The sequence below is a fragment of the Drosophila willistoni genome, chromosome 3R (assembly GCF_018902025.1).
Source record: "Drosophila willistoni isolate 14030-0811.24 chromosome 3R, UCI_dwil_1.1, whole genome shotgun sequence".
NCBI classification, from domain to species: Eukaryota; Metazoa; Arthropoda; class Insecta; order Diptera; family Drosophilidae; genus Drosophila; species Drosophila willistoni.
The window spans coordinates 12983429-13005340 of record NC_061086.1 but is presented as its reverse complement, the minus strand read 5'-3'; the positions used below and the strand labels follow the sequence as shown (position 1 = coordinate 13005340).

Genomic DNA, 21912 nt, shown 5'->3' with positions numbered 1-21912 from the left:
ATTGACAATTTCGAGTAAGAAAATGAGAAAAGTACAGTCATTGAATGGAAAAGGGAAGGGCAAATTCCAAGCGTCCCTAGATTATTGCATTCTTCTTCTTCTTCTTTTGTTACCTCACTTCATGTTCATGTCCATTCTTCTGATCCGTCCATCAATTGCATATGCCAAGGACTTGTCAATCCTTCCCTGAGTTCATTCAATGGAATGTCTCTTCCCCACTCCCTTTTAGTACGATGACGATGTTTCAAGTTGCTGCTTGACTTTTTCATTTGAGTGAGTGAGAGAGGTCAAGCAAAAATTTTGTGTTGCCCATGGATAATATACTTACATAAAAGATATTTCCATTAGTTGAGCTGTCAGCTGATATGAAGATATGTGAACATTTCGATCAATCGGGAGAAAGAGATGTAGAGGAAAGGGGCGTATCGACGGATTTATGTGTGTTTTACAAATGTCTATAGTCTGATCTAAAATGTTTACACCGCCTTCAATGGGTTAATATTTAAACAAATCATTTGTATTTTCGAATTAGAACGATTAAGAGATGGAGTATTATTTACTAGGCCTCCATGAATGTATTCGTAAGTGACGACTTTAATAGATTTCAATATTTTTTTAAAGAAAAACAAACAATTTGAGACTCATGAAAAAGAATGATAATATAGTCGAGTGTCGATTACAAGTCATCGATCACCGCTAGATGAAAAATCTAGCACTTAAAAAAAAATCGTTAATTTGTAAAAATTTCATCCATTTTCGTCCTTTTTTTAATTCGTAGTCTTTTTCACAACTCATAAAATCTTAAGCCTCTTATAAATTGAAATTTTGTTTTGTAACCTCTTAAAATTCGTACGGCGATTTGAAACTTGTTTTCTTTCAACAAATGATATTCAAGAAACTGAAAAACTTAAAGAAAAAAGTGTCAAATAAGCGAATTGCTCAATGAAATGAATGAGTGTGAATGTAAGTACTTGGCAAATCTCTAACTCTGTTTAAAGGCTATGAATTGAGTGTCAAAGCATCGAAATGTACTCGAAAGGCACTCGAATCATTCGAAATATTCAAATTGTCTTATTTTGATTGAGACGTTGGAAAACTAATTCTTCTCTGTAGGGAGTTTGAACCCGAGATAACAACAGTATTGTAGTCTTAGAACCAGACTGAATCAATCATACAGTAATCACATATATTTAAAGAATATACAATACAAATTAATACTAAATACGTAAATCAGAATCATTCACTTGAAGTCGATTTTTAAAATCTTTCAATTCATTAATTTCGTTTCGAATATGGAATTGATTTTTTTATCATTCAAGCAGCTCTCTACTAAATAGCTCGTTTATGAAAGTGATATTTAAAATTAGCAATAGACGACAGGCTATATCAACATAGATTCAGATATGTTCGATAAGAAACGTTCGAAAATAATATGGAAATATCTCAGCGCTGACACGACGATGTCTTGATGTCTTCAGTTTCTTTGCGCGTTCCATCAATGAGAAGAGAATTGACTACAATTTTCATGCTTTTGCTCTGGTTGTGGTTCTGGTTCACTGGTAATGTGAGAGACGCGTGCAAAACGTGAGGGAAGATGTCGATTGAGTGAGTGAATTGAATCGCCTTTGGAAGCCAAAGAATGCTGTAGGTTTCCTTATAAATAGTTGAAATATGAAATGCAAATAAAGTGGAGCAAAAAATTCAAACAGATGCACAGATGAAGGAAAGAGCAAGAGACAGAGAGAGAGAGAGACAGAGAGAGAGACAGAGAGAGAGAGAGGGAAAGAACAATAAAGACAGCAGCGAGTATTTAGTGTTTGATTGAATCGAAACTAAATCACGGTCAGACCCCCGGAGAGGAGGCAAGCAGTAGAGACAAGGAGGAGGAGGAGGAGTATGAGTTGGAAAAAAACAAGTTTCTTTCGCTGTGTGCATTCAATTTTTGCCCAAAACGGGTTTCCTACACAGAAACATAAAGAAGGCGGTTTGGCAAACTGGGCGTGCCTCTGACCGCAAATTAAAAGAAAAAAATACACACACACACGAATTTGTATATAGCTAAAAAGTTTTCTTGATCAGAAAAGCAAATCAAATCTAATTTTCAATCTAGGCCCCTCTCCGTGGGGATTGGTGGGGAGGAAGCAAATCTGGTCTCAAACAAACAAAAGTAAACAAAAGGCGCGAACACAGACGATGCAGATTTAGCGCCAAAAATAAACATTTTGCAAAAAGAGAACCCAACCAACCGAAATGACAGAGAGGGAGACTCCAATTACTCTGCTAGAATTGCTAAATAGGCGGGAATAAACTACTCCCTGGTCTGGTATTTGGCGTTAAATTGCAGCTGGGGCAAAGTCTTTCCAAACTAAATTTCGTTGCTAGCCGGAATGCATCTAAATGGACATGGATATGAACTATATATATTTATTTCTCTATAGTTTAATCAAATAAATAGTCTAGAATATTGTCAGAATTGATTGACATTATAGGTTATAATAATATAAGTATATAATGGTAATATGTTGGTTAATTTATAATGGCTACAACTTGGACTTATCAGTCTTGTTAGCAGAAATCCAAAAAGAGCTTATCAAATATACGTTAAATATGCATCGTTCTATTCGACTTTGGTATACTCTACATCAAGAAATGAATCTTTTAAAGTTTAAGTTTTTCTCGATAGATAAGATCGATGCTTCTAATGACAGACTAATCTGGTCTCTTTATTTTGAATTTTCTGGACAGCTGTCCCCTTCATGTCTCTGAGAACCTCACTGGCCCTTCAACATATGATCGCCAAAGCACTAGAAATTATATTTCCTCCGGTAAATTACCCCAAATTTGAATCCCTAAGAACTGAAATCAAGCTGCAACCTTTCTCCGTCTGAAATTTCGCTGAAATTTAAAAATTTTCCTGTGAATAATTTTAAACCTAATAATATAAATTACATTTCTCAAATAGAGTATAAACTATATATTTTTTTATTGCACTTTTGTGCGAAATCGTGTGGTAATCAAATGGAATATTTATCACTTCCATGATATCAAAAATCTTCTATACATATCTAATCAATATTCTAATCAAAATTCATAAGCAAATATAAAATTATTTCAAGAATTTTCAATGTATAGACTAAGTTATTGTTTCTTAACCACATTTAACCTGTTTTTAAGGTTTTTTTTCTCTTGACATTAAATATAGTTAATGTTAAACTTAGTTAATGTTTAATAGTTGTATCATGCAGAACTTTAGACAATGTGAAGCTAAACAGGTGAAGATCTGGATAGACTTTAGGCACATTTCTCTATTTAAAAGTAAAATTAAGCCATTGACAACTTTAAGTAATTTTTTTGAGAGAGAAAATTCCACAGTTATTTCAAATCTATTATTTAAGGCTTATTGGCGCGACAAATTGAATGATGATCACGTCTCAGAACAAAATGATTATAGAAGAATTGCTGAAATTATCACAATTTATTTGGTATTAACTGGAATGTAGTGCGGGGAATCTAATATACCTTTTGTCGACCTCTTCTCACCGAGTATCACCCACCCATTTAATGATATGTATGTATGTACATTAGTGGTTAAGTCAACACAAAACATTTAATTTAAAGAAAAATTCGATTTTATTGTGACTGTGGCTTGAGAACTTGAGAGTATTGATAATCGTAATTACCTATTTAGAGGTACTGCAAAATTTTAATATTTGGCATAATTTTTGAAAAAAATTTACATTTGACTTTATAAAATTTATCTCAAAATAAAACACCCGTTTTAACAACTACCTCGTTTGCAATTGGATTGTAAGTCATGGCGTAATTAGATTAACTTGGCACCTGTAGAGGAAAGTCAATAAATGGATCGATGCCTATCAGTTAACGTGTGTGTGTATGTGTGTGTGTGTGCTAGTTTTTGTTTTGTAGATTTCAAGACCTACAAAACGTACAACTTCTCGTTTGTTTTTGTTTTCACATTTTTGGGTTAGTATTTGCTGTTGACTTTAAATATTTGTAATTTTCAATAATTGAATGAAAGGAAATTTGTATGTGTGTGTGTGTGTGTTTCTTATCTCTCCTACACAATGCAATTGCATTGTCGGTTTTGGTTTATCTTGCACTTGTTTTTTTCGGACATTATTGATAAACTGGAATTTGGGGTTAATGGAACAGAGAGATAAGAAAATAGGAACAAAGTCAAAATAAAAGGTAAGCAAAAGCCAGGGGGGTGGGGGGTTATAAATTTACCAAGTGACGCATTATTCCAACGAAATAAATCTACCCTTCTTTGCAAAATATACATGATTTTATAGGGTATTTGGATAGAGCAAAAGAAACTGAAATCAAAATGAGTCATGGGCAAAGAGCGCCAAAAATAAACTGCAAATGCAATTGGCTTTAGTTGTTGTTATTGCAACAACAACAACAACAGTACAATGACCGAAAGCAAAGCAAAAGGCAGAAAAAGCAAAAACAACACCCGCAAAAACGTAGTAGAAAAAATATAATAGAGAACCACTGCAACAACAACAACTACTATAACAGAAACCTGTTAGTCAAAGCAGCAACAACAAGCAGTAAAAATTCCGATCTTCCAGTTGACGACGACGCCAGCAGCAGCAGCAGCAGCGACGACGCCAACGACGCTTGGAGCCTCCATTGGAGTTGTTGTTTTTTTCCTTTTTATCTACAGGTTTTCAAGAGAATCCAAAGAAAGACAGAGAGAGATGGGGAGAGCAACAGGTATAACTGTCTTTGTGTGAGTGTGAGTGAGTGGAGACTTTGCGTTTTCGTCGACGTCGCTTTTTGTATATGTGTGTGTGTGCTACGAAGCAACAGAGCAAAATGTACACTCTGATAACATATGAAGGTGAGCAACAAAATAAAAAACCAACAAACAAAAAACACACACAGAAGATGGTACAAAATATCAACAACAACAACAACAACGACAACAATGGAGGGAAAATGCCGAGAGACAGAGACGCACCCTTTTCTTTCTTTGGGTTTTTATCTTTTTCGAAGCGCAAAACCACATCCCGCTTGAAACGAAGTGAGGGGAGCAAAGTAAACCAAAAAAGAAGAGCGGGTGGAGAAATAGAGGCAACTAAGCCGGACATGCAATTGGAAATGATGCAAGTTAAACTTACCCGTTTTTTGACGCCAAAACTATGTATATTCCAATTGTTCCAATTGTTAATGTAATCCACATTCAGCAAATAGAAGAAAACCACAACAAAAAAAAACCAAACACTGCAAAAATTTTTCCTTCTTTACATTTTTGCTTTTCTTGGAGGCTGCGCGCAGTCGCAGTCAGCGTCAGCGCAAGGGAAACCAAAAAGCGCACTCACAGACACACACAATCACAATCACAAGATATTCACCCGTTTTCCACTCGAATATGCGTTGGAATATTATTTATTTATTATTATTTTGCATTAATTAATTCCAATTTTGCTAAACCGTCGTGAACCTTCGCAGAAAATTATATTTCTTGCGAAAATTCTATTGCTTATTTCACTTCCTTGATTTTTAACACCGTTCGCGCACTTGAATATTTTCAAATTTTTTAGAGTTTTCCAAAACGAATATCTTGTATATTTATTTCAAAATTATTTTGCGACGATCCGCCCACGCGTCCGCTCACTTCGAAAACAAAAACAACAACGCACGGCGAAAGCGAGATTGGGTGCCTATTCGCTCGGCCAACATGAATTCGCTTATCCATCATTAAAATTCGCCTTGAACTAGAGATGGGGAATTTCACCTTGCGATACTTTTCAACACTGTTATTGCGCGATTTCGCCTTGTTTACAAAAAAAAACGCTAGCGATTTAAAACGCGTGAGAAAACCGCTCGAACATTTGAGTAAGCGCGCGAACATGTTCGAGTTCGTCAGTAATGTTGTGTTTACGTTCGAAGTTCGCGAGTAAAGTTGGAGTTCGGCTCATCGGTTGGAGTTCGGCTCATCGGTTCGGCTCATCGGTTGCAAGGAGTTCGTGGTTCGTAGCCAGTGATGCTGGTAATTTGTAATCTAGTGGGAAAATAGCTAAACTGGCAGCAAAAAACTTAACAGAGGGTTAACAGAGGACCGTCGCTAACTCGAGTTTAACATTCTGTTAAATAATAATAAAATAATAATATAATAAAATAAAAATTATAAAATAGTTAACTACAAATATTAATATTCAATCAATTTGGCTATTAATTCGCCAGCAAAGTGAGAAACAAATTATCTAAACCACGAATTGATTTTATTCTATCCATTTCTATTTGTAGCTGGATAAATCAACTTGAATCGCCTGTTGCTCTTTATTTTCTTATGGCGAATTAAATTGTTTACAAATAAAAATGAAAAATGATTGAAATTAAGGCGAAATTGGTGCGTGCCGACTCTGCTATATATGCGACAGGAGAACGCATAGAGTGTCTAATTGAATTTACCCACAAAGTCTTTACGGAAGAAGCGGAGCAAGTGCGTTCAAGAAATGCCAACGAATCAAGGTGAGAATAAATCTTTGGATGAACCAGTTGTTAAATGGGTGATTTATTTTGCAGCCTGGAGAACCTGGCATGGGCCTCAGCTCAATTGCATTGCTACCGGAAGACAAGCTATTCCATTTCATCTGTGGATAAGACAAGCGAGCTGACCGAACTTATAGGTAATCCTCTGCCCATGGTGATGGGGATGTCCATTGATTCTATCATTTAATTACAGGGCGAACTGCCTTAGATGCAGTGACACAGGCTCCCGGGGAAGTTATAGTGGCCACCAAGCCAAAGATATTGTTTTGTGACCTCAAATTGCAGCCGGGCGAGACCAAGATGTGTGAGTTTAGCCTCTTGCCAATAAGGGAAGAAATATTATCACCCATTCCTTCTTAAAGATTACTTTAATGAGTTTGTGCCACGGGAAGGACCGCCCACATATCGAGGCCACGACATTAGATACTTTTACAAGATCACCATAGCGACTCAGCGAGTTAAATCCAAGGTGCAGACCCTAACAGTGCCCATTCGTGTGCTGCCGATACCGATAATAGCCCGACCAGAGGAGCTACATGTAACAGTGGAAACCAATGAGGAGTTGGCACCAACCAATCCTTTTCTGGAGAAGCGTGAGATAAGTGAACTGGAGATATCGTGGCATCATTTGAAGAATGTAACCGCACGTAGAGCTCCAAAATTCTATCGCATTTCGAATAAGCACGGATTTGTGGGACGTTTCTGCCTATTCAAGCCGGCCTATAAATTAGGTGAGGATATTGTGGGCAGCTTGGACTTTGATCAGTGTCAAGTGCGTTGTGTCCAGTTCTCGGTGAAATTGCAACAACAGGAGCTGCCTCTAAGGCCCCAATTGGAGCATCAGTCGTCGACTGCCGACGATAGTACATCTGTCAGTTCATTTGATATGGCCAGCATAGCCAGTGGCATAGCTGTTGATAATCTCCACAAGTCCTCGACATCGGGTAGCAACCGGGACAAAGATGGACAATTGCCGAATCCATCTGGCAAAGTCTCAACCATTTCCACCACACATCAAGTGTGCTATGCCACAAGCCAGACTCAGGTGGTGGTGCCCATTCCCTTGCATGTGACACCAACATTCCGCACCGATCTCGTAGATGTCAAGTGGCGGCTTCATTTTGAATTTGTCACGAGCACCATGATGGATTTCGGTCGTCCCAATCCCGAGTCGGGTGAATTAAAGGCTCCAGCCGAGCTGCCTGTAGAGACAATGGTGTGGAATCTTCCGGTGACCATCTATGCAGCCAATCCCCTGCAGATCTATGCACCGACGCAAACATTCAATTTGTTAATCAAGTGAAATAGTTCAATAAATGTTAAACCAAATTTTAAACGCATTTAATTTCAATCAACAGCAAAAAAAAAATATCAAAGAAGCTAACATCGGCTATGCCGAAGTTTATATACCCTTGCAGTCCTCGGTAATAATAATTTTACATGTTCAAAATTGGTTTTCTGCAACTCAATTCATCAATATACAAACAAAACAATTTTACTCTCTATTTTACAATTTGTTCTTCTTCCCCCATTCCCAAAGAAAAGCATGTGTGTGTATGCATGTACTCTGTTGATGACGAAAGACGTAGTAGACAGCAATATGATATAGTGGTCCGATCCTTATAAATTTCATACTTTATTTTTCCCGGGTAATAAAAAACCCCGAAAAAAAATTTCAGTCCGATAGCTCTTAAGACGTCTGAGTATAACGCATACGCACAGACGGACGGACAGACGGACATGGCTATATCAACTCAGCTTCTCATGCTGATCAAGAATATGTATACTTTATGGTCTCCTTCTGTGCGCAACAAACATCTGACCAATTTTATAATACCCTCTGCAAGGGTATAAAAAAAAAGCTAAACTTTCAAATCTGGCCACCAAAAAATTCGCCAGTTTTCCAGCACTAATCTCCTCGCGCTTTGCAGCACTGCACTCGGGACGTGAAAACAAAAGAAGAAGAAACTCTAAATCGTAAATAAATTTATAAATTCGTAATTTACACTTGAAATTGCACAAAAAAATGTACCAGGAGTATTTGAATCAATTGGCCACCTCCATTGGTCCGTTGGGGTCGGATGAACTTAAGGAATTACTCAATGATGATGACAAACTGGATCAAAAAGTTGACGAGGTAAACGAATTTATGCCATCTTTTGTTTCATGCTAATTGTTTTTGTGGATTTTCGTTAGGTCCTGGAGAATTTGAAACAACAGAAAACCAATGTATTCGAGGATAATCGCGTTCGGGCTGAGCGGAATATTGAAAAGGAGCCAAAAGTCATTGAGCTGCGTGGTAAATTGAGTGAGCTTAGCGAGGAAGGACGTACTCGCTGCTCCGCGGTGCAGGACAAGCTAACACAATTGAAACAGAAATCTGGTGGTACAAGCCAGGAGGCGGCTTTGGCTCTCCTGCAGACGGCAGCATCGGAAAGTGAAGAACAAACCGAGGAAATGGTCAAGAAATTCAATGAGAATGAAACCAATGTAGAGGCATTTCTTGAGGATTTCCTTTCCAGTCGCAAACAAATGCATTTGCGTCGGCTAAAAGCTGAGAAAATGCAGGATTTGATTAGAAATAAGAGACGCAGCACAGCACCAGCAGCTGGAGGAGGAGCAATCCCACCTTATGGCAATCTTCCTCCTGGAAGTGGTTTCTATCCATCCGCTGCACCTGGTTCTGGGGTTCCATATCCAATGATGGGCCCCTTAATGCCCATGCCACCGCCAGCAGGCAGACCATACTGAAGCCATTTGGGAGCTGGGTCGCAAATGGGGGTAATTTTAGTCTGTACACAAAGTAGCTGATGTTGTTTAGAAACTGCCATCGCGGGGGTGCAATGAATGACTCATCGCAGTTGTCATTAGCTTTCTAGGTCGTCATCACTTTTTATACATCAATATCAAGCAAATATATATATAAATATTAATAACATTAACGTGGGCTGTTTGAAAGGTTCTCAACATTTCAATATTGGCAAACATAAATAAAGCTTTACGATCAATTTTGAGTTCAAAAAAATTATATGAAAAGGGCGGTTGAATTTTTAAAAGCTATTAAAATTTTCATTCTTATTTGGCTGATCTTATTATTTAAATTTAACAAAAAACAAGCAAAGTTTTATAATAAATTTAATTTGAGTCTAAATTATTATTACTGGACCTTTTCCTTTCTATGTTAAAACATTCTAGAACTGGATTTACCGAATAAAGGGAGTTCTAAAGACGAAATGATTTTGTAAACTATTATTATGACACAAAAAGTTATACATTTCTATTCCACTCCTTGACCATTGCCGTCACTTGAAAATCCGAAAATTAACCTGGAGCATCTTCTAAAATACATACACATCTTTTTCGATTCTGAAAGAACAGAGTTGGTTTGATTTACCAGTAAACCAAGTAAATAATTGTTTTTCTATAAATCTGCAGTTTTCCCTTTTCTCCTCGATTACTTGACAAACTTTTAACCTTTTAAAGTTATAAATATTTCTGTTAGTCCAATCGGTTTTGAATCGAGGAGTAAATGTGTTAACGATATTGAGTTAAAATCTAATGTTTATTGGTTTACAGTTTTGTTTTCATGTGTTCAACAGCATTTTAAGTACATATTGCTTTTCAATGATAATAAACGATAAAAAGGTTACTTAATTCCTAGAAAAATAGAAATTACAATACGTAAGGAGAGTGATATTACACAATAAAAAGAACTTTAATAATTAATTAATATGAATACAAAACAGAAAAGAAGAAAAACTTATATAAATAAATATATAAAATTGGGTTACATTTTTTGTTTTTTTTTTTTGTAAGAATGAAAAAGCCAAGGCTTAGGCGGCATTTAAAGCGATTAGGGGTATTGGATTGTTCATCTTAACTTATAGTTATTAATTATATTATATATAATAGAAGAGTGCTTAATTGGCGGTGTGGAAGGAATATGCTAAAGTGAGTGATATACGTATGTATGTATGTGGATTGATGTATGTACGTGTATAATGTTTGTTAAAATTTATTATATTTGTTATATTGCCTATGAATTTCATAAATTTTTTACTTTACTCTCTTTGAGAATTGTTAGTCTTTTGTTTTAGTTTTTCGTGTTTTTTTTTATGCAAAAATGGTGTTATATATAAAATATGTAAATTTCTTTTTACGGGGCCGGTTGGTTTCTCACTTTAAAAGCTTATAAAATTAGGTTTCCTTTTTTTTTTAGATTAAGATCTTTATTACTCGTATCGCCCAGTAAGGGTAACGCCATCATGATGAGCCAAACTCCATCATCCATTTCTCATATTTATCTAGATCTGCACGCGATACGCTCTTGTTGCAACGACTCATGGCCTCATTGAAATCCTTATTGGACACTGGCAGATCTACCTCCTCGGTGGCCAATTGTCGTATCTGTTCGGGTGTTAGGCCAGCGATTTTTCTACGCATCGACATCATGCTGGCCTCACGGCAAACATTTGTGATATCCGCTCCCGAATAACCCTTCAATTGATTAGCCACATATGTTAGATCGACACTCTCATCGATTTTCACCTCACGCAAATTGATTTTCAACAATGCCTCGCGTCCCTCATCAGACGGCAATGGTATGTAGATACGTTTCTCTAAACGACGACGCAATGCCTCATCAATGTCCCAGGGAAAATTGGTGGCTGCCAGCACCATAACTACTTTTGCCTGCTCCTCGCTACCGCCAACGCCATCCATTTGTACCAGCAATTCGGATTTGACGCGACGAGAGGCTTCATGTTCGGACTCGGAACCACGACGTGAGCATAGGGAATCGATCTCATCAATGAAAATGGTGCTGGGTGCATAAAATCGAGCCATCTCGAAGAGCAAACGCACCATTTTTTCTGATTCACCGCGATACTTGGAGGTGAGAGTGGCCGAGCTGACATTGAAGAATGTCGTGCCACATTCGGTGGCCACCGCTTTGGCCAGCATTGTTTTACCAGTGCCAGGTGGGCCGACCATTAGCACACCTTTCCAAGGTCGACGAATGCCCTACAACAAAAAAAGAAATTTTAAGTAATAAGTAAAGATACATATTCAGCGTTCATAAACAAAACAACTACTTAATCATATAGAATTAATGATTCGTATCAATGTCATTCACATACAAGATCATATGAAAATAATCAATTACCGTACAGGTACTACATATATATCATTTTGCATTAGAATTCTATGTAGAGCTTCTTTTTTCCCCCAGATAAGATAGCAAACATATAAATAAGTAAAATATATATACATACATCATAAGTTGACTGCTTCCTATTTCGATATGTTTAGATAAGATGCATTGCAGCTTATTTATTCCTAAATTATTATATTGCCTTATAAAAAATATTAAAATTTATCTAGCTATCTGACTCAATCTGTACTTCGGTATCAGTCCAAATATCAAAGGAAATATAGTTGAATCATTAAACTAACTCAAAGGGACGCTTACTTCTTAAAGTCTGCCTTTGATCCTTATCTTTGTGATATGTCTACAGTGACATCAACTAGGTAAACAAGTAATAAAAAGAGAAGTAGATAAAACTGAATCCACTTGAGCGCCTACATGACTCATTAACGATGATGACTAAAACGCACCTTGAAATATTCAGGCATCAACATGGGTAAAACCACAGCCTCTTCAAGCAATCGTTTGGCATCATGAAGATCGGCAATATCGCTCCAGCGAACCTTTGGATCCTTCTGTAGAATATCACGCTCTAGGAATAATAAATGCCGGATTACTTTTTAGCAAATTCATATTTGTATCTGTAACATACCCAAAATGTCCACCAGTTCAGCTTCAATGTGATTGTTTGGCTGAAATTTACGCTCTTCATCGGCTCCACCAGTTTGTGAATCAGGTTCGCCATTATCGCCTCCATTTGCCCCATTGGAAGCAGCGGCCGAGTCGTCATCTTTGACCTCATTGTTGTTCGCTGTGGACAGTTTACGTCGTCCATTACTGGTGGTGGAGGCAGTGGTGCTGTTGGTGGATCTAGCACTATTCGATGAACGAGCATTTCGTGCGGCGTTTGGACCGTTTCTGGTTGTACTCTGTGGGATTCGTTGCTGTGTTGATGCGGAATTGCTTGAATTGGTGGTACGTCGACTATTTGTTGCATTTGCTCGTCGGCCCACTGTCTGAGTTGGAGCTGGTTGCTTTGGTGGACCCCAGACATCTGGATCTTTTGGTGGTGGTGTCCATATATCTGGATCGGGTTTAAACCAGGCGGCGGGATCTTTATAATTGCTATTACTCTCCTCACTGTTCGACTGTGAACGCAATTTCTGGACAAATTTTGTGTTCTGAAAGTCCAATGAAATGTCCTGCAATGTGCGTTGTATGGCCTTGACTTTGGCATGCTCCTGGCTAATCTGATGATTGAACTACAAAAGGGAAATGATTTATGTAGTTAGTTATCCTCTGTCTTCTGTCTTGTTATACTTACCATATTCCATTTACCCTTACGCATCGGATCGGCAGTGCTTTTAAGTAAACGACCCAACATTCCTTGGAGTCCCTCATAGTAAATGCAGGCCGAATCGTAGTTACCCGTCATGGCCATATCTCTGGCTAATTTGGCATTCTCGCATATTTCTTCAAACGTAGTTTTGGCCATTACGGTCATTCCTACGCAAGTGGTTGTCTTTTGCTTGCCACCTCGCAGTAACTTCACAGATCGGAACGTCGGAGAACAGGTTGTTGTCAGTGTAACCAAAAAAGAAACAGACACAAAAACAGATTAGTTGTCCAATTAAAGCATTTTGAGTGCGTAAAGTACTACACGCTCTCCTCTATCTCTTCCGCTCACACTCTCTCTTCTTCTATCTTGCTCGCTCTCTCACCCTCGCTTGTCACCTAAGTATCTTATTGTGAGGCGAGTGTTAGCCATGGATGTAGTCAAAAGGGGAAAACCTTTGATTGCCGACTATTCTATAACATCACGAATTGGTTCCAATTGATCTCATTAATTGTCATTCGTTTGGTCCGATTAGTAATTATAAAAGGAACTTGGGCATGTCTGGTAAGACATTCTTTAAATTGATTTCCGGTTAACAATTAAGTTAGTACCCCTCTAACTGCGGTCATGTGGAAGTGTGAACAATAGAACGGAAGCGACTTTGGCTGCGACTGCGTCACTCACTCACACACACACACAGATGAGCGCATGCACACACACACACAGTTGCAGGTAAAAATGGAAAGTGAGCCTCGAAAAAAAAAGCAAAACACAATTGAAAAGAAAACATGTATATATGTATGTATAAAAAAAGAAGCTAGACCAACAGAAGAACAGGAGTGGGGGGAACACAGTCAGCGAGAGCGACCTGACAATGGCAACGACCGAAGTACCGTTCCAATTGCTAATTATAAAATGCGCGAAAAAGAACCGTTTTTGTTGTCACCATATTTAAACGTGCCTCCATTTTTATTTCCCCTCCCCGGCGATGCGTCTTGGGCCTACCACATCCCGCACAAAATATGATTATAACCTCGGATCAGACAAATAAGGCGCCTGACCTTGTTGACTTGAATAAAAAATAAATTCTTCAACTCGAACGACGTTTACTTAAGAAAAATCGTCGTATGCAAAAAGAAATAACACTCACACACACGCACACAAAACACAAAGTTAAAAAAAAGTCTCTCAGCTCAGATTTCAGCGGCTCCACACACACGCACACACACAGAGAGTGAGACACTTAATGCATTTTAAATAGTCTTAGCTAATTACAATCTGATTTGTTTCATTTCAACATATAAAACAATATTAAAACAATTTTTTTCTTTGCTACGTGGGGGCGTCTGTGTGAACGAAGAGGCGGAGGGGACGAAGCGATGGCGGCATTTAAATTTAACTTTGTCTCATTTTTTCCTTTCGAAACTTACGGTTATGGACATTAGTACACTGGCTTAGTCACAACGCGTTGTAAACTTAAGGTTTAATATATATATTTAACTTGTTTAGTTAACAATTTTAAAGGCAAAATAAAACGGGTGCCGTCCTGCTTCTGCTGTTGCTTTTTATTGCTACGAAATTACTAAAATGCCAAAAATACCAAATTAGTATATTTAATGTGCCCAGATTTTTATCTCTGATACAGCTGATGCAGTCGACACGATATTCGTTAACTTTTCAAATTAAAAATTGCAAAAATCCATCAATTTGTTTTACTGAATTTTTTTCAAACTAGTATTTACTAAAGTTGTTAGCAAGTGACAACCAATTTAAAAATAGTATTGAAAACTGAACAAAACATAGGGTTAACAAGCTCCCTAAGAAAACGATTTCTGGATTTGAAAGACTTTATCCGTCTGGGAATTATATTCCCCAATAAAGCTTAGAATAGGTAAGATAATCTAGAAGACATAAGAAAGAAAAAGACATAAGAAAGTCGGAATGAAAGACCGTCTGATTTGGTTAGGGTCCTAGGTGGGATCGCGAGATCTCGAGTTTTTTCTTTATCGGTAGTACTATTTCACTCATCTCCTTTTTGTTCTTCTATTGCAGTTTATTCTGATAGGTATCTTTATTTGCCCTTGCTTTTTCTTTATTGCTCCTGTGTTGTCCTGACAGATATTTTGCGATTTTGGTCTTGTTTGTTATTTTCGCTTTTGTTTTGATGGTATTTAGTATTTCACGGAATGATGCGTTTTTGGTATTTTCGGAGCAACTGGTCGTCTAATCTTCGGTGTTATCGGTTGCAAATATTTCGGCTTAACGTGCTTAAAAATATTTTTGGGGGTTTATATATAGCACAATCACGCAAGCGACGGCTACCACAGCCCAATTTGCCCGCCTAACAATGACAGCGCCAACGCCCACACGTGCCAGCCTGGAGAAGGCTCTGAAGAGCGATGCGAAACTTCAAAAGACGGCCAAAGACATAGCCAAGGGTAAGGTTGTCTTTATTTCAATGAACTGTCCTGATAATTGCGTTCTTATTGTTAAAGACTTGTCAGCGGGAGCTTATGATATAGCACTACTGGCCGAGGAATTGGGATTTGCCTTAACATCACCCGATATGGTGGAACGTGTGGGTGGAACAAATCTCTTATCTTCCGTCTTAGTCGCTCTGCCTGAGGACCTGCTTGGCGCCGAGCAATTGGAGTTTTTGACAAGATTCTATACGGATCGCCTAAGGGATCATCACAATGTAATGCCGGCCATAATTGATGGCATTCAGGCCATGGTCCATATGAAGCAATTGCCTCGAAAGTGTGTTGTTGATATACTACAGGCGTTCTTCCAATATACAACCTGCCAGTCCCAGACCCGTGGGGATCGCACAAAACTCTTCAATACATTCAAGTACCTGACGGAGAATTTTAAGCCAGGTAACAAATTATTCCTCGAAAGAAATTTAATATATTTAATATTAATTCTCTATTTGGCAGAGCTACAGGCAATGGCTGGTGATTTTGTCTATGGCCTGATCAATTCCATTGATGGTGAACGCGATCCTCGTAATCTGGACATTATATTTAGCTTTATGCCAGATTTTATATCAACATATCCATTGTTGCATTTAGCTGAAGAAATGTTTGAAATCTTTGCCTGCTATTTTCCAATTGATTTCAATCCCAGCAAGCAGGATCCCGAGGCCATTACGCGCGATGATCTGGCAGCCAAATTAACTAAATGTTTGGTGGCCAACAATGAGTTTGCTGAATGGGCTGTGGCTCTGGCCTTGGAGAAGTTAGAAAGTGATTTATTGGTTGCCAAACTGGATTCCCTAGAACTGCTGGTACGTACATCCCTCAGAATGAAATCTTAATTCAATTAACTGATCGAAATGAATATTTATAGCACCAAGCTGCCATTAAATTTCCTCCATCCGTGCTGGAGCCCCATTTTGAGCAAATCTGGCAGGCTCTTAAAGCAGAAACATTTCCTGGTGGCGATAAGGAGGAATTAGTGAAAGCCAGTCTCCAGGCCCTAAAAGCCTTGCTTCAACGTGCTTCTAATGTTCCAGACATTAGTCATAGCTATCAAAGCACAATTTTGGGAGTAATTCTAACCCATTTAAGTGATGTAAATCAAAGACTCTTTCATCCGGCTACCTCTCTGGCCTTGGTTTGTGTGGCCAGTGATGCGCCGTTTGCAGCAACAAAGATCCTAAATACATTCCTTATTAAGTTGGAATCAATGGATTTGCAAACCTCACCGCCAGAGCAGCGCATTCAAATCTATCGAATTGTTACCCAAATCTATAAAATATCAGCTTTAAATGAGGACCTAAATAAATTGGATGCAGCTATAGTGAGTCGGCTGCAGGACGATGTTATAGCCGCATTGCGTTTATTCGAACGGGAGGACTTTGATGTCAAGAAGGAGGACTTGGAATTACAAAAGGCTGCGCTGAATGTGTTGAGCGAAAGCGTTCCAATTTTAACCGAATCCCAGAGAGCACTGGTCTATAAGGCATTCGTTCAATTAATTAGCCATCCGATTCTGGATTTAGACTTTACACAAATCACACAGCGATTGGGAGCCCTTCAGCCTGTTGAACTGCAGGCGAATTTCATTGACATTAGCATACGAAACTTTGGCATTTTCTCCAATTTTATAAAGCGTAAAATTTACGCTAATCTATTGCCACTAATTCCCCAAATGGCATTCACTCAACGCATTTTGGATCTACTGATGCAGCAACTTTTCACTAGCGAAAAATTAGAGCCCGATGTCCGGCAATTGGCATTGGAGGCCTTGAATACTCTACTAACGCAAGAGGATCAGCATTTCATTGTTGATCTGCAGCAGCAATCAAATTTGCTCCACAAACTTATTGAACTGGCCCAGAAAACAGAGACTGATAGCATGCCCAGCGAATCGTTGGAGCAGATTTCCGGAGCTTTGAGTCGCATCATGCAACAATTACCCCTATCGGAACAAAGTGCCATTGTAAGTGAATATTTGCCCGACCTGCAACTGCATCTCTCGGCTGATTTGTATATAGCTAAAGGTCTATTGGGTTATCTTCATCAAGACATCAGTTTGGATGATCATTTTGAGCGTTTGCTAAACGATCTAACAAAACTATCCCTGAGCTCTGATAATGAAAAGCTGCGAGTGATTGCCCATCATCTGCTATGCAGTTTGGTTAACAAAATGGACAATACGCCAGAAAATCGTGGCAAAGTCAAAAAGGTTCTTGTACAGCTGAAAAATGCCATTAAAGAAGGTGATGGTAAAGCTGTAGAGATATCGGCATGGATTGCCAAAGGTCTAGTTGTGGCTGGATTTGAAGAAGCAGGTGAAGTTGTTGGCGATGTAAGTATTTAGTTTAAACCTCTGAAATTCAATTTCATTAATTTTTCGTTTTTGTTTTCTTAGCTTTCAGATCTTCTCAAGCATCCAACTTTAAGTACTGCCGCTGCTGTGGCATTTGATATTCTAGCCGCAGAGTTTCCTGAATTGGATTTGCCTGTTGTGAAATTTCTGTATAAACAGAAATTCTTTCATACCATAATGGGTAAAATGGGCAATAAACTGGCCAATTATTGTGTGCAGCATTTGAAAGCCTTTATCTATGTGCTAAAGGCCACTCCGATGGCAGTGATTAAACTCAATATTGAGAAATTGGGACCACTGCTCTTCAAAAGTCTGGAAGAGCCCAACGATGCAAAGTCTTTGTGCATAGCTTTGGGTATATGTGAGAAATTTGTGCAACAGCAGGATGCATATTTCCAAGGACATTTAAATCACTTGATACCCATTTGCCTGGAGCTATCGAAGAATAAAGAACAGCATACTATGGTAAGTTCTAGTTTAAAACGCTAATATTAACTTTCTAATAATTTTTTCTCTTACATATATTCAGCAAGTTCGCATAGCTGCCCTCCAGTTGTTGTATGACATTACAAAGTATCCGACATTTGTTTTATTGCCCCACAAAGTGGATGTCACTCTGGCCATGGCCGCTGCTTTGGATGATCCCAAGCGTTTGGTTAGAAATGTGGCGGTTAAGGCCAGAAATGCCTGGTTTCTAATTGGTGCACCGAATGGTGGCGACTAACTAAGGACAATTAATATGCAACTATTGTTAACATTAATTTTTTGTAAATCAATATATTATGCACAAATTTTTAAGTTTTGTTTACTTTTTATTTTTACTTATCTCTATCAATTTTAGTCAATTTAATTTTCGAGGTATAATTGATGATTGATTTTGTTTTGCTCAAACTCCTAGAGTAAACCTCGTTGAAACCGATAAGCCAGCAACATCTCTCTGCTCTAACAATATTGAAATTTGCGTTTTCCGGATCAGTGGATGCTGAACCGTGACTATATTCGCATGATGTTTATTATATGCCTGGCGACGGTTGTGCTATTGATAGCTGTGTGGCGGCTATTGGAGATTCTTAATCGAAAATATTACATTCTCTGCCTCTGTAAACGTGTACGCCCAGTCGACGGTAGCCCTTTGGAAAGTAAAACGGTGGTCATACCGGGCACAACACCTTTTGGAAACAATTTCGATATACTTCAGAATACACCGTCGGGTGTATTTAACTATGTACGGAATGCATCGGCACGGGCACAGCTTAAGGGAATGAATTATTTCTTTTACTTTTTAATGGCTCCCATGTACAATGTGATAAGAGCCGAGGAGGCTGAGGAAATATTTCAGAGTCCAAAACTGATAACAAAGAATGTTATATACGAGTTGCTTCGGCCTTTTTTGGGCGAGGGTTTGCTGATTAGTACAGGTCGATGAGAAGCTCACCGAAGATCAGTATGATGATGGTTTTAATATTAAATTAATAATCTTTTAGATCAAAAATGGCATTCAAGACGCAAAGCATTGACACCGGCTTTTCATTTCAATGTTTTGCAATCGTTCCTGATAATATTCAAGTTTGTGATTTTAGCTGTAGTCAATGGGGAAATTCAGTTGAAATTGCTTGTTCCGTTTCGCCTGAATTTCTCTTGAAACTTTAAATACTTATTCGAAAAAACTTGCAGAGAGGAGTGTATGAAACTTGTCGACATACTCAATGAAAAGATTGACACGGAATTAGAGCTAAATCAGATTATTCCTAGTTTTACCCTGAACAACATTTGTGGTAAATATAATGATATTTAAAATTTATGGTTGAATGAACAGAAAGTTGTGGAAAATTTTTCAGAGACTGCTTTAGGAGTCAATCTAGATGATCTGGCTGAGGGTAAACAATATCGTGATGCAATTCATGCTCTGGAATCGGTTATGGTTCAGCGTCTGTGCAATCCATTATTTTATTTTTGGTTGTATTTTTATCTTTTCGGCGAATATGGGAAACATGTTAAAAATTTGAAAATAGCCGATGATTTTTCGCAGAACATCATCAAGCGTAGGCGTCAGGAGTTTAAGCAACAACAACGTCACGGATCAGATGACTATGGTCGAAAGAAGCGTTACGCAATGTTGGACACGTTGTTGGCGGCCGAGGAGGATGGACAAATCGATCATCAGGGCATTTGTGATGAGGTCAATACGTTTATGTTTGAGGGCTATGATACCACATCTACTTGCCTGATCTTTACCCTTCTCATGCTGTCCCTTCACGAGGATGTACAAGAGCGTTGCTTTGAGGAATTACAACAATTGGCAGGAGACGATATCGATGATCATAGTGTCTTTGACTTCAATGAGTTGATCTACTTGGAATGCGTCATCAAAGAGTCGTTACGCATGTTTCCATCCGTACCCTTCATCGGTCGCCTATGCACTGAGGAGACTGTGGTCAATGGTTTTATAATGCCCAAGGATACACAAATAAATATACATATCTATGATATTATGCGTGATCCACGACATTTTCCCCAACCAAATGAATATCGGCCCGAAAGATTCCTGCCCGAGAACACAGTAAATCGTCATCCCTTCGCCTTTGTGCCCTTTAGTGCCGGGCAAAGGAATTGCATTGGCCAAAAGTTTGCCATATTGGAGATAAAAGTACTTTTGGCATCGATCCTTAAAAACTTCCGCATTTTGCCAGTAACTCGCTTTGAGGATATCATATTCGAATATGGAATAGTCTTGAGAACTCAACAAAATGTTAAAGTCAAATTTATCAGCAGGACTGGAAACACGGAAAAGTAAATTTATCTGTAGTAATTTTTATCTAAACACAGAAAAATATTGAAAATGCTGCAATTTTAAGTTAAACGTCTCACAATTTAGTTAAATGTTTCACAATTTTGGAATAAAATGTAATCATTAATTCAAATAAAAGAAAAGAAATCCATGGCTTACAAAAAAATTAAAGGCACAAGTTTATATGTTTATTTTATATAACCAAAGTGCGAAAGGGTTTATTGAAGTCGCTAAAATTTATGTATTTAAAGGCTTTTCAGACATCTGACATGAATTCATTAATGGATACTCATCCTAATTGTAATGGTTATCAATATCTAACGGGCTATCAAAATTTGGTTTACAATCTGATTAAAAAGGGTTGAGTTATATGGGAAAATGTTTTGCACTGAACGCGCAAAGAAACAAAATATATTTTTGTGTATATCTTAATAAGGATGTTCACACTGAGATCTAGCCATTAGGGCGCATTTTTGGGCACGTTGCACAATTTCCGGACAGCGACGTTTGCGCATAAAGCGGCAATCCTGAAAGAAGCCCTCATTTCTGGGAAATCCATGAAAGCCATCTGGAAAGGTTAATAGACCCAAACCCCAGATTTTGCCACCACGAAATTCTCCTTCATATTTCATGCCATCGGCACGCCAAAAGATTCCATGGCCATGGAACCAGCCTTGATGAAATTCACCCTCGTATCTGAGTTACAGAAAGGGAGCAAATTAATGAGAAAGCTGTTAAAGACGCATAACTTTGTTATCACTTACTTGGCACCATCTGGAAACCAAAGGCAGCCCAAGCCCTGACTAAGACCCTCTTGAAATTGGCCATCGAAGCGTGTGCCATCGGCAAATTGCAAATGACCAATGCCATGTTTTTGGCCTAGTTGATTCCATTCGCCAATATAACGACTTGCATCCTCATAGCGCCAACCGCCAACCTTGACAGCTCCAGCACTATATTGACTTTGTCCCTGCTGATGATGTCCTTGTCCTTGCTGATGGTATTGACCATGCTGCTGCTGCTGCTGATAATGATGATTCTCAATGCGGGCCGTTGTTACGCCCACACCCACGCTGCTCACTAGTTATCAATGCAATTAGTTTGGAGTTGGCCAAATTCTACAACCTTTTTTTGATTTCCACTTACTGTCATCGTCATAGTCATCCATGGCCATGTTGCGCTTAGAACATTCAATCGGATACTGAAACCATTTTTCCGCTATTCCAGCAAACTGGCAAAAATATTGTGGGGCTTCAGCTGGCAAACGGGCATCGTCCCTGG

At 38.4% G+C, this 21912-nt stretch overlaps 7 protein-coding genes across 10 annotated transcripts in view; 4 read left to right on the top strand and 3 right to left on the bottom strand.

Annotated features, from left to right (window-relative positions):
• Positions 1 to 5666, bottom strand: part of LOC6650356 (afadin) — a 50249-nt gene extending 44583 nt beyond the window's left edge. For 2 of the 4 annotated variants that reach the window (XM_023180495.2, XM_023180496.2), the window contains exon 1: positions 5151 to 5666. The gene's annotated coding sequence lies outside the window, so the exon portion shown is untranslated. The remainder of the gene's footprint in view (positions 1 to 5150) is intronic. The other 2 variants (XM_023180494.2, XM_002073743.4) reach the window with 1 other exon arrangement.
• Positions 5667 to 6156: 490 nt separating this feature from the next.
• On the top strand, positions 6157 to 7854 carry LOC6650355 (RAB6A-GEF complex partner protein 2). Its single transcript, XM_002073742.4, has 5 exons — positions 6157 to 6220; positions 6280 to 6504; positions 6559 to 6662; positions 6719 to 6829; positions 6888 to 7854. The coding sequence occupies exons 2-5, from the start codon at positions 6359 to 6361 to the stop codon at positions 7826 to 7828; spliced, it is 1302 nt and encodes a 433-aa protein (XP_002073778.1). The 5' UTR covers positions 6157 to 6220; positions 6280 to 6358; the 3' UTR covers positions 7829 to 7854.
• A 614-nt stretch (positions 7855 to 8468) lies between these two features.
• On the top strand, positions 8469 to 9759 carry LOC6650354 (vacuolar protein sorting-associated protein 37D). The gene is made up of 2 exons (XM_002073741.4): positions 8469 to 8662; positions 8722 to 9759. The coding sequence occupies exons 1-2, from the start codon at positions 8552 to 8554 to the stop codon at positions 9274 to 9276; spliced, it is 666 nt and encodes a 221-aa protein (XP_002073777.1). The 5' UTR covers positions 8469 to 8551; the 3' UTR covers positions 9277 to 9759.
• A 973-nt stretch (positions 9760 to 10732) lies between these two features.
• LOC6650353 (katanin p60 ATPase-containing subunit A-like 1) lies at positions 10733 to 14589 on the bottom strand. The gene is made up of 5 exons (XM_002073740.4): positions 14438 to 14589; positions 12996 to 13217; positions 12324 to 12933; positions 12142 to 12263; positions 10733 to 11547 (listed from the first exon to the last, which is right to left on the bottom strand). Exons 1-5 carry the CDS (start codon positions 14447 to 14449, stop codon positions 10789 to 10791), a joined length of 1725 nt encoding a protein of 574 aa, XP_002073776.1. The 5' UTR covers positions 14450 to 14589; the 3' UTR covers positions 10733 to 10788.
• Positions 14590 to 15217: 628 nt separating this feature from the next.
• Positions 15218 to 18641, top strand: LOC6650352 (MMS19 nucleotide excision repair protein). The gene is made up of 6 exons (XM_002073739.4): positions 15218 to 15445; positions 15503 to 15886; positions 15947 to 16296; positions 16359 to 17822; positions 17886 to 18308; positions 18373 to 18641. Exons 1-6 carry the CDS (start codon positions 15355 to 15357, stop codon positions 18565 to 18567), a joined length of 2907 nt encoding a protein of 968 aa, XP_002073775.1. The 5' UTR covers positions 15218 to 15354; the 3' UTR covers positions 18568 to 18641.
• Positions 18642 to 18832: 191 nt separating this feature from the next.
• Positions 18833 to 20789, top strand: LOC6650713 (probable cytochrome P450 4ac1). Its single transcript, XM_002073738.4, has 4 exons — positions 18833 to 19261; positions 19328 to 19409; positions 19518 to 19618; positions 19682 to 20789. The coding sequence occupies exons 1-4, from the start codon at positions 18847 to 18849 to the stop codon at positions 20635 to 20637; spliced, it is 1554 nt and encodes a 517-aa protein (XP_002073774.3). The 5' UTR covers positions 18833 to 18846; the 3' UTR covers positions 20638 to 20789.
• Positions 20788 to 21860, bottom strand: LOC6650712 (MORN repeat-containing protein 4 homolog). Its single transcript, XM_002073737.4, has 3 exons — positions 21778 to 21860; positions 21396 to 21711; positions 20788 to 21327 (listed from the first exon to the last, which is right to left on the bottom strand). The coding sequence occupies exons 1-3, from the start codon at positions 21803 to 21805 to the stop codon at positions 21060 to 21062; spliced, it is 612 nt and encodes a 203-aa protein (XP_002073773.1). The 5' UTR covers positions 21806 to 21860; the 3' UTR covers positions 20788 to 21059.
• Between the last annotated feature and the right edge of the window lie 52 nt (positions 21861 to 21912).

What these genes read in the sequence shown, in the direction of transcription:
- LOC6650355 (XM_002073742.4), top strand. Translation starts at nt 6,359, where the DNA reads ATGATTGAAATTAAGGCGAAATTGGTGCGTGCCGACTCTGCTATATAT. An exon ending in CGAGCTGACCGAACTTATAG is followed by an intron (nt 6,663 to 6,718) that starts GTAATCCTCTGC and finishes ATTTAATTACAG; the next exon opens with GGCGAACTGCCTTAGATGCA. An exon ending in GCCGGGCGAGACCAAGATGT is followed by an intron (nt 6,830 to 6,887) that starts GTGAGTTTAGCC and finishes TCCTTCTTAAAG; the next exon opens with ATTACTTTAATGAGTTTGTG.
- LOC6650354 (XM_002073741.4), top strand. Translation starts at nt 8,552, where the DNA reads ATGTACCAGGAGTATTTGAATCAATTGGCCACCTCCATTGGTCCGTTG. An exon ending in TGGATCAAAAAGTTGACGAG is followed by an intron (nt 8,663 to 8,721) that starts GTAAACGAATTT and finishes GATTTTCGTTAG; the next exon opens with GTCCTGGAGAATTTGAAACA.
- LOC6650353 (XM_002073740.4), bottom strand. An exon ending in TGAACTGGTGGACATTTTGG is followed by an intron (nt 12,264 to 12,323) that starts GTATGTTACAGA and finishes TATTATTCCTAG; the next exon opens with AGCGTGATATTCTACAGAAG. An exon ending in TGATGCCTGAATATTTCAAG is followed by an intron (nt 11,548 to 12,141) that starts GTGCGTTTTAGT and finishes TTTTTGTTGTAG; the next exon opens with GGCATTCGTCGACCTTGGAA.
- LOC6650352 (XM_002073739.4), top strand. Translation starts at nt 15,355, where the DNA reads ATGACAGCGCCAACGCCCACACGTGCCAGCCTGGAGAAGGCTCTGAAG. An exon ending in CAGGTGAAGTTGTTGGCGAT is followed by an intron (nt 17,823 to 17,885) that starts GTAAGTATTTAG and finishes TTGTTTTCTTAG; the next exon opens with CTTTCAGATCTTCTCAAGCA. An exon ending in ATAAAGAACAGCATACTATG is followed by an intron (nt 18,309 to 18,372) that starts GTAAGTTCTAGT and finishes ACATATATTCAG; the next exon opens with CAAGTTCGCATAGCTGCCCT.
- LOC6650713 (XM_002073738.4), top strand. Translation starts at nt 18,847, where the DNA reads ATGATGTTTATTATATGCCTGGCGACGGTTGTGCTATTGATAGCTGTG. An exon ending in TCGTTCCTGATAATATTCAA is followed by an intron (nt 19,410 to 19,517) that starts GTTTGTGATTTT and finishes AAAAACTTGCAG; the next exon opens with AGAGGAGTGTATGAAACTTG. An exon ending in TACCCTGAACAACATTTGTG is followed by an intron (nt 19,619 to 19,681) that starts GTAAATATAATG and finishes AAAATTTTTCAG; the next exon opens with AGACTGCTTTAGGAGTCAAT.
- LOC6650712 (XM_002073737.4), bottom strand. Translation starts at nt 21,805, where the DNA reads ATGGCCATGGATGACTATGACGATGACA. An exon ending in GGATGACTATGACGATGACA is followed by an intron (nt 21,712 to 21,777) that starts GTAAGTGGAAAT and finishes ATTGATAACTAG; the next exon opens with TGAGCAGCGTGGGTGTGGGC. An exon ending in TGGTTTCCAGATGGTGCCAA is followed by an intron (nt 21,328 to 21,395) that starts GTAAGTGATAAC and finishes TCTGTAACTCAG; the next exon opens with ATACGAGGGTGAATTTCATC.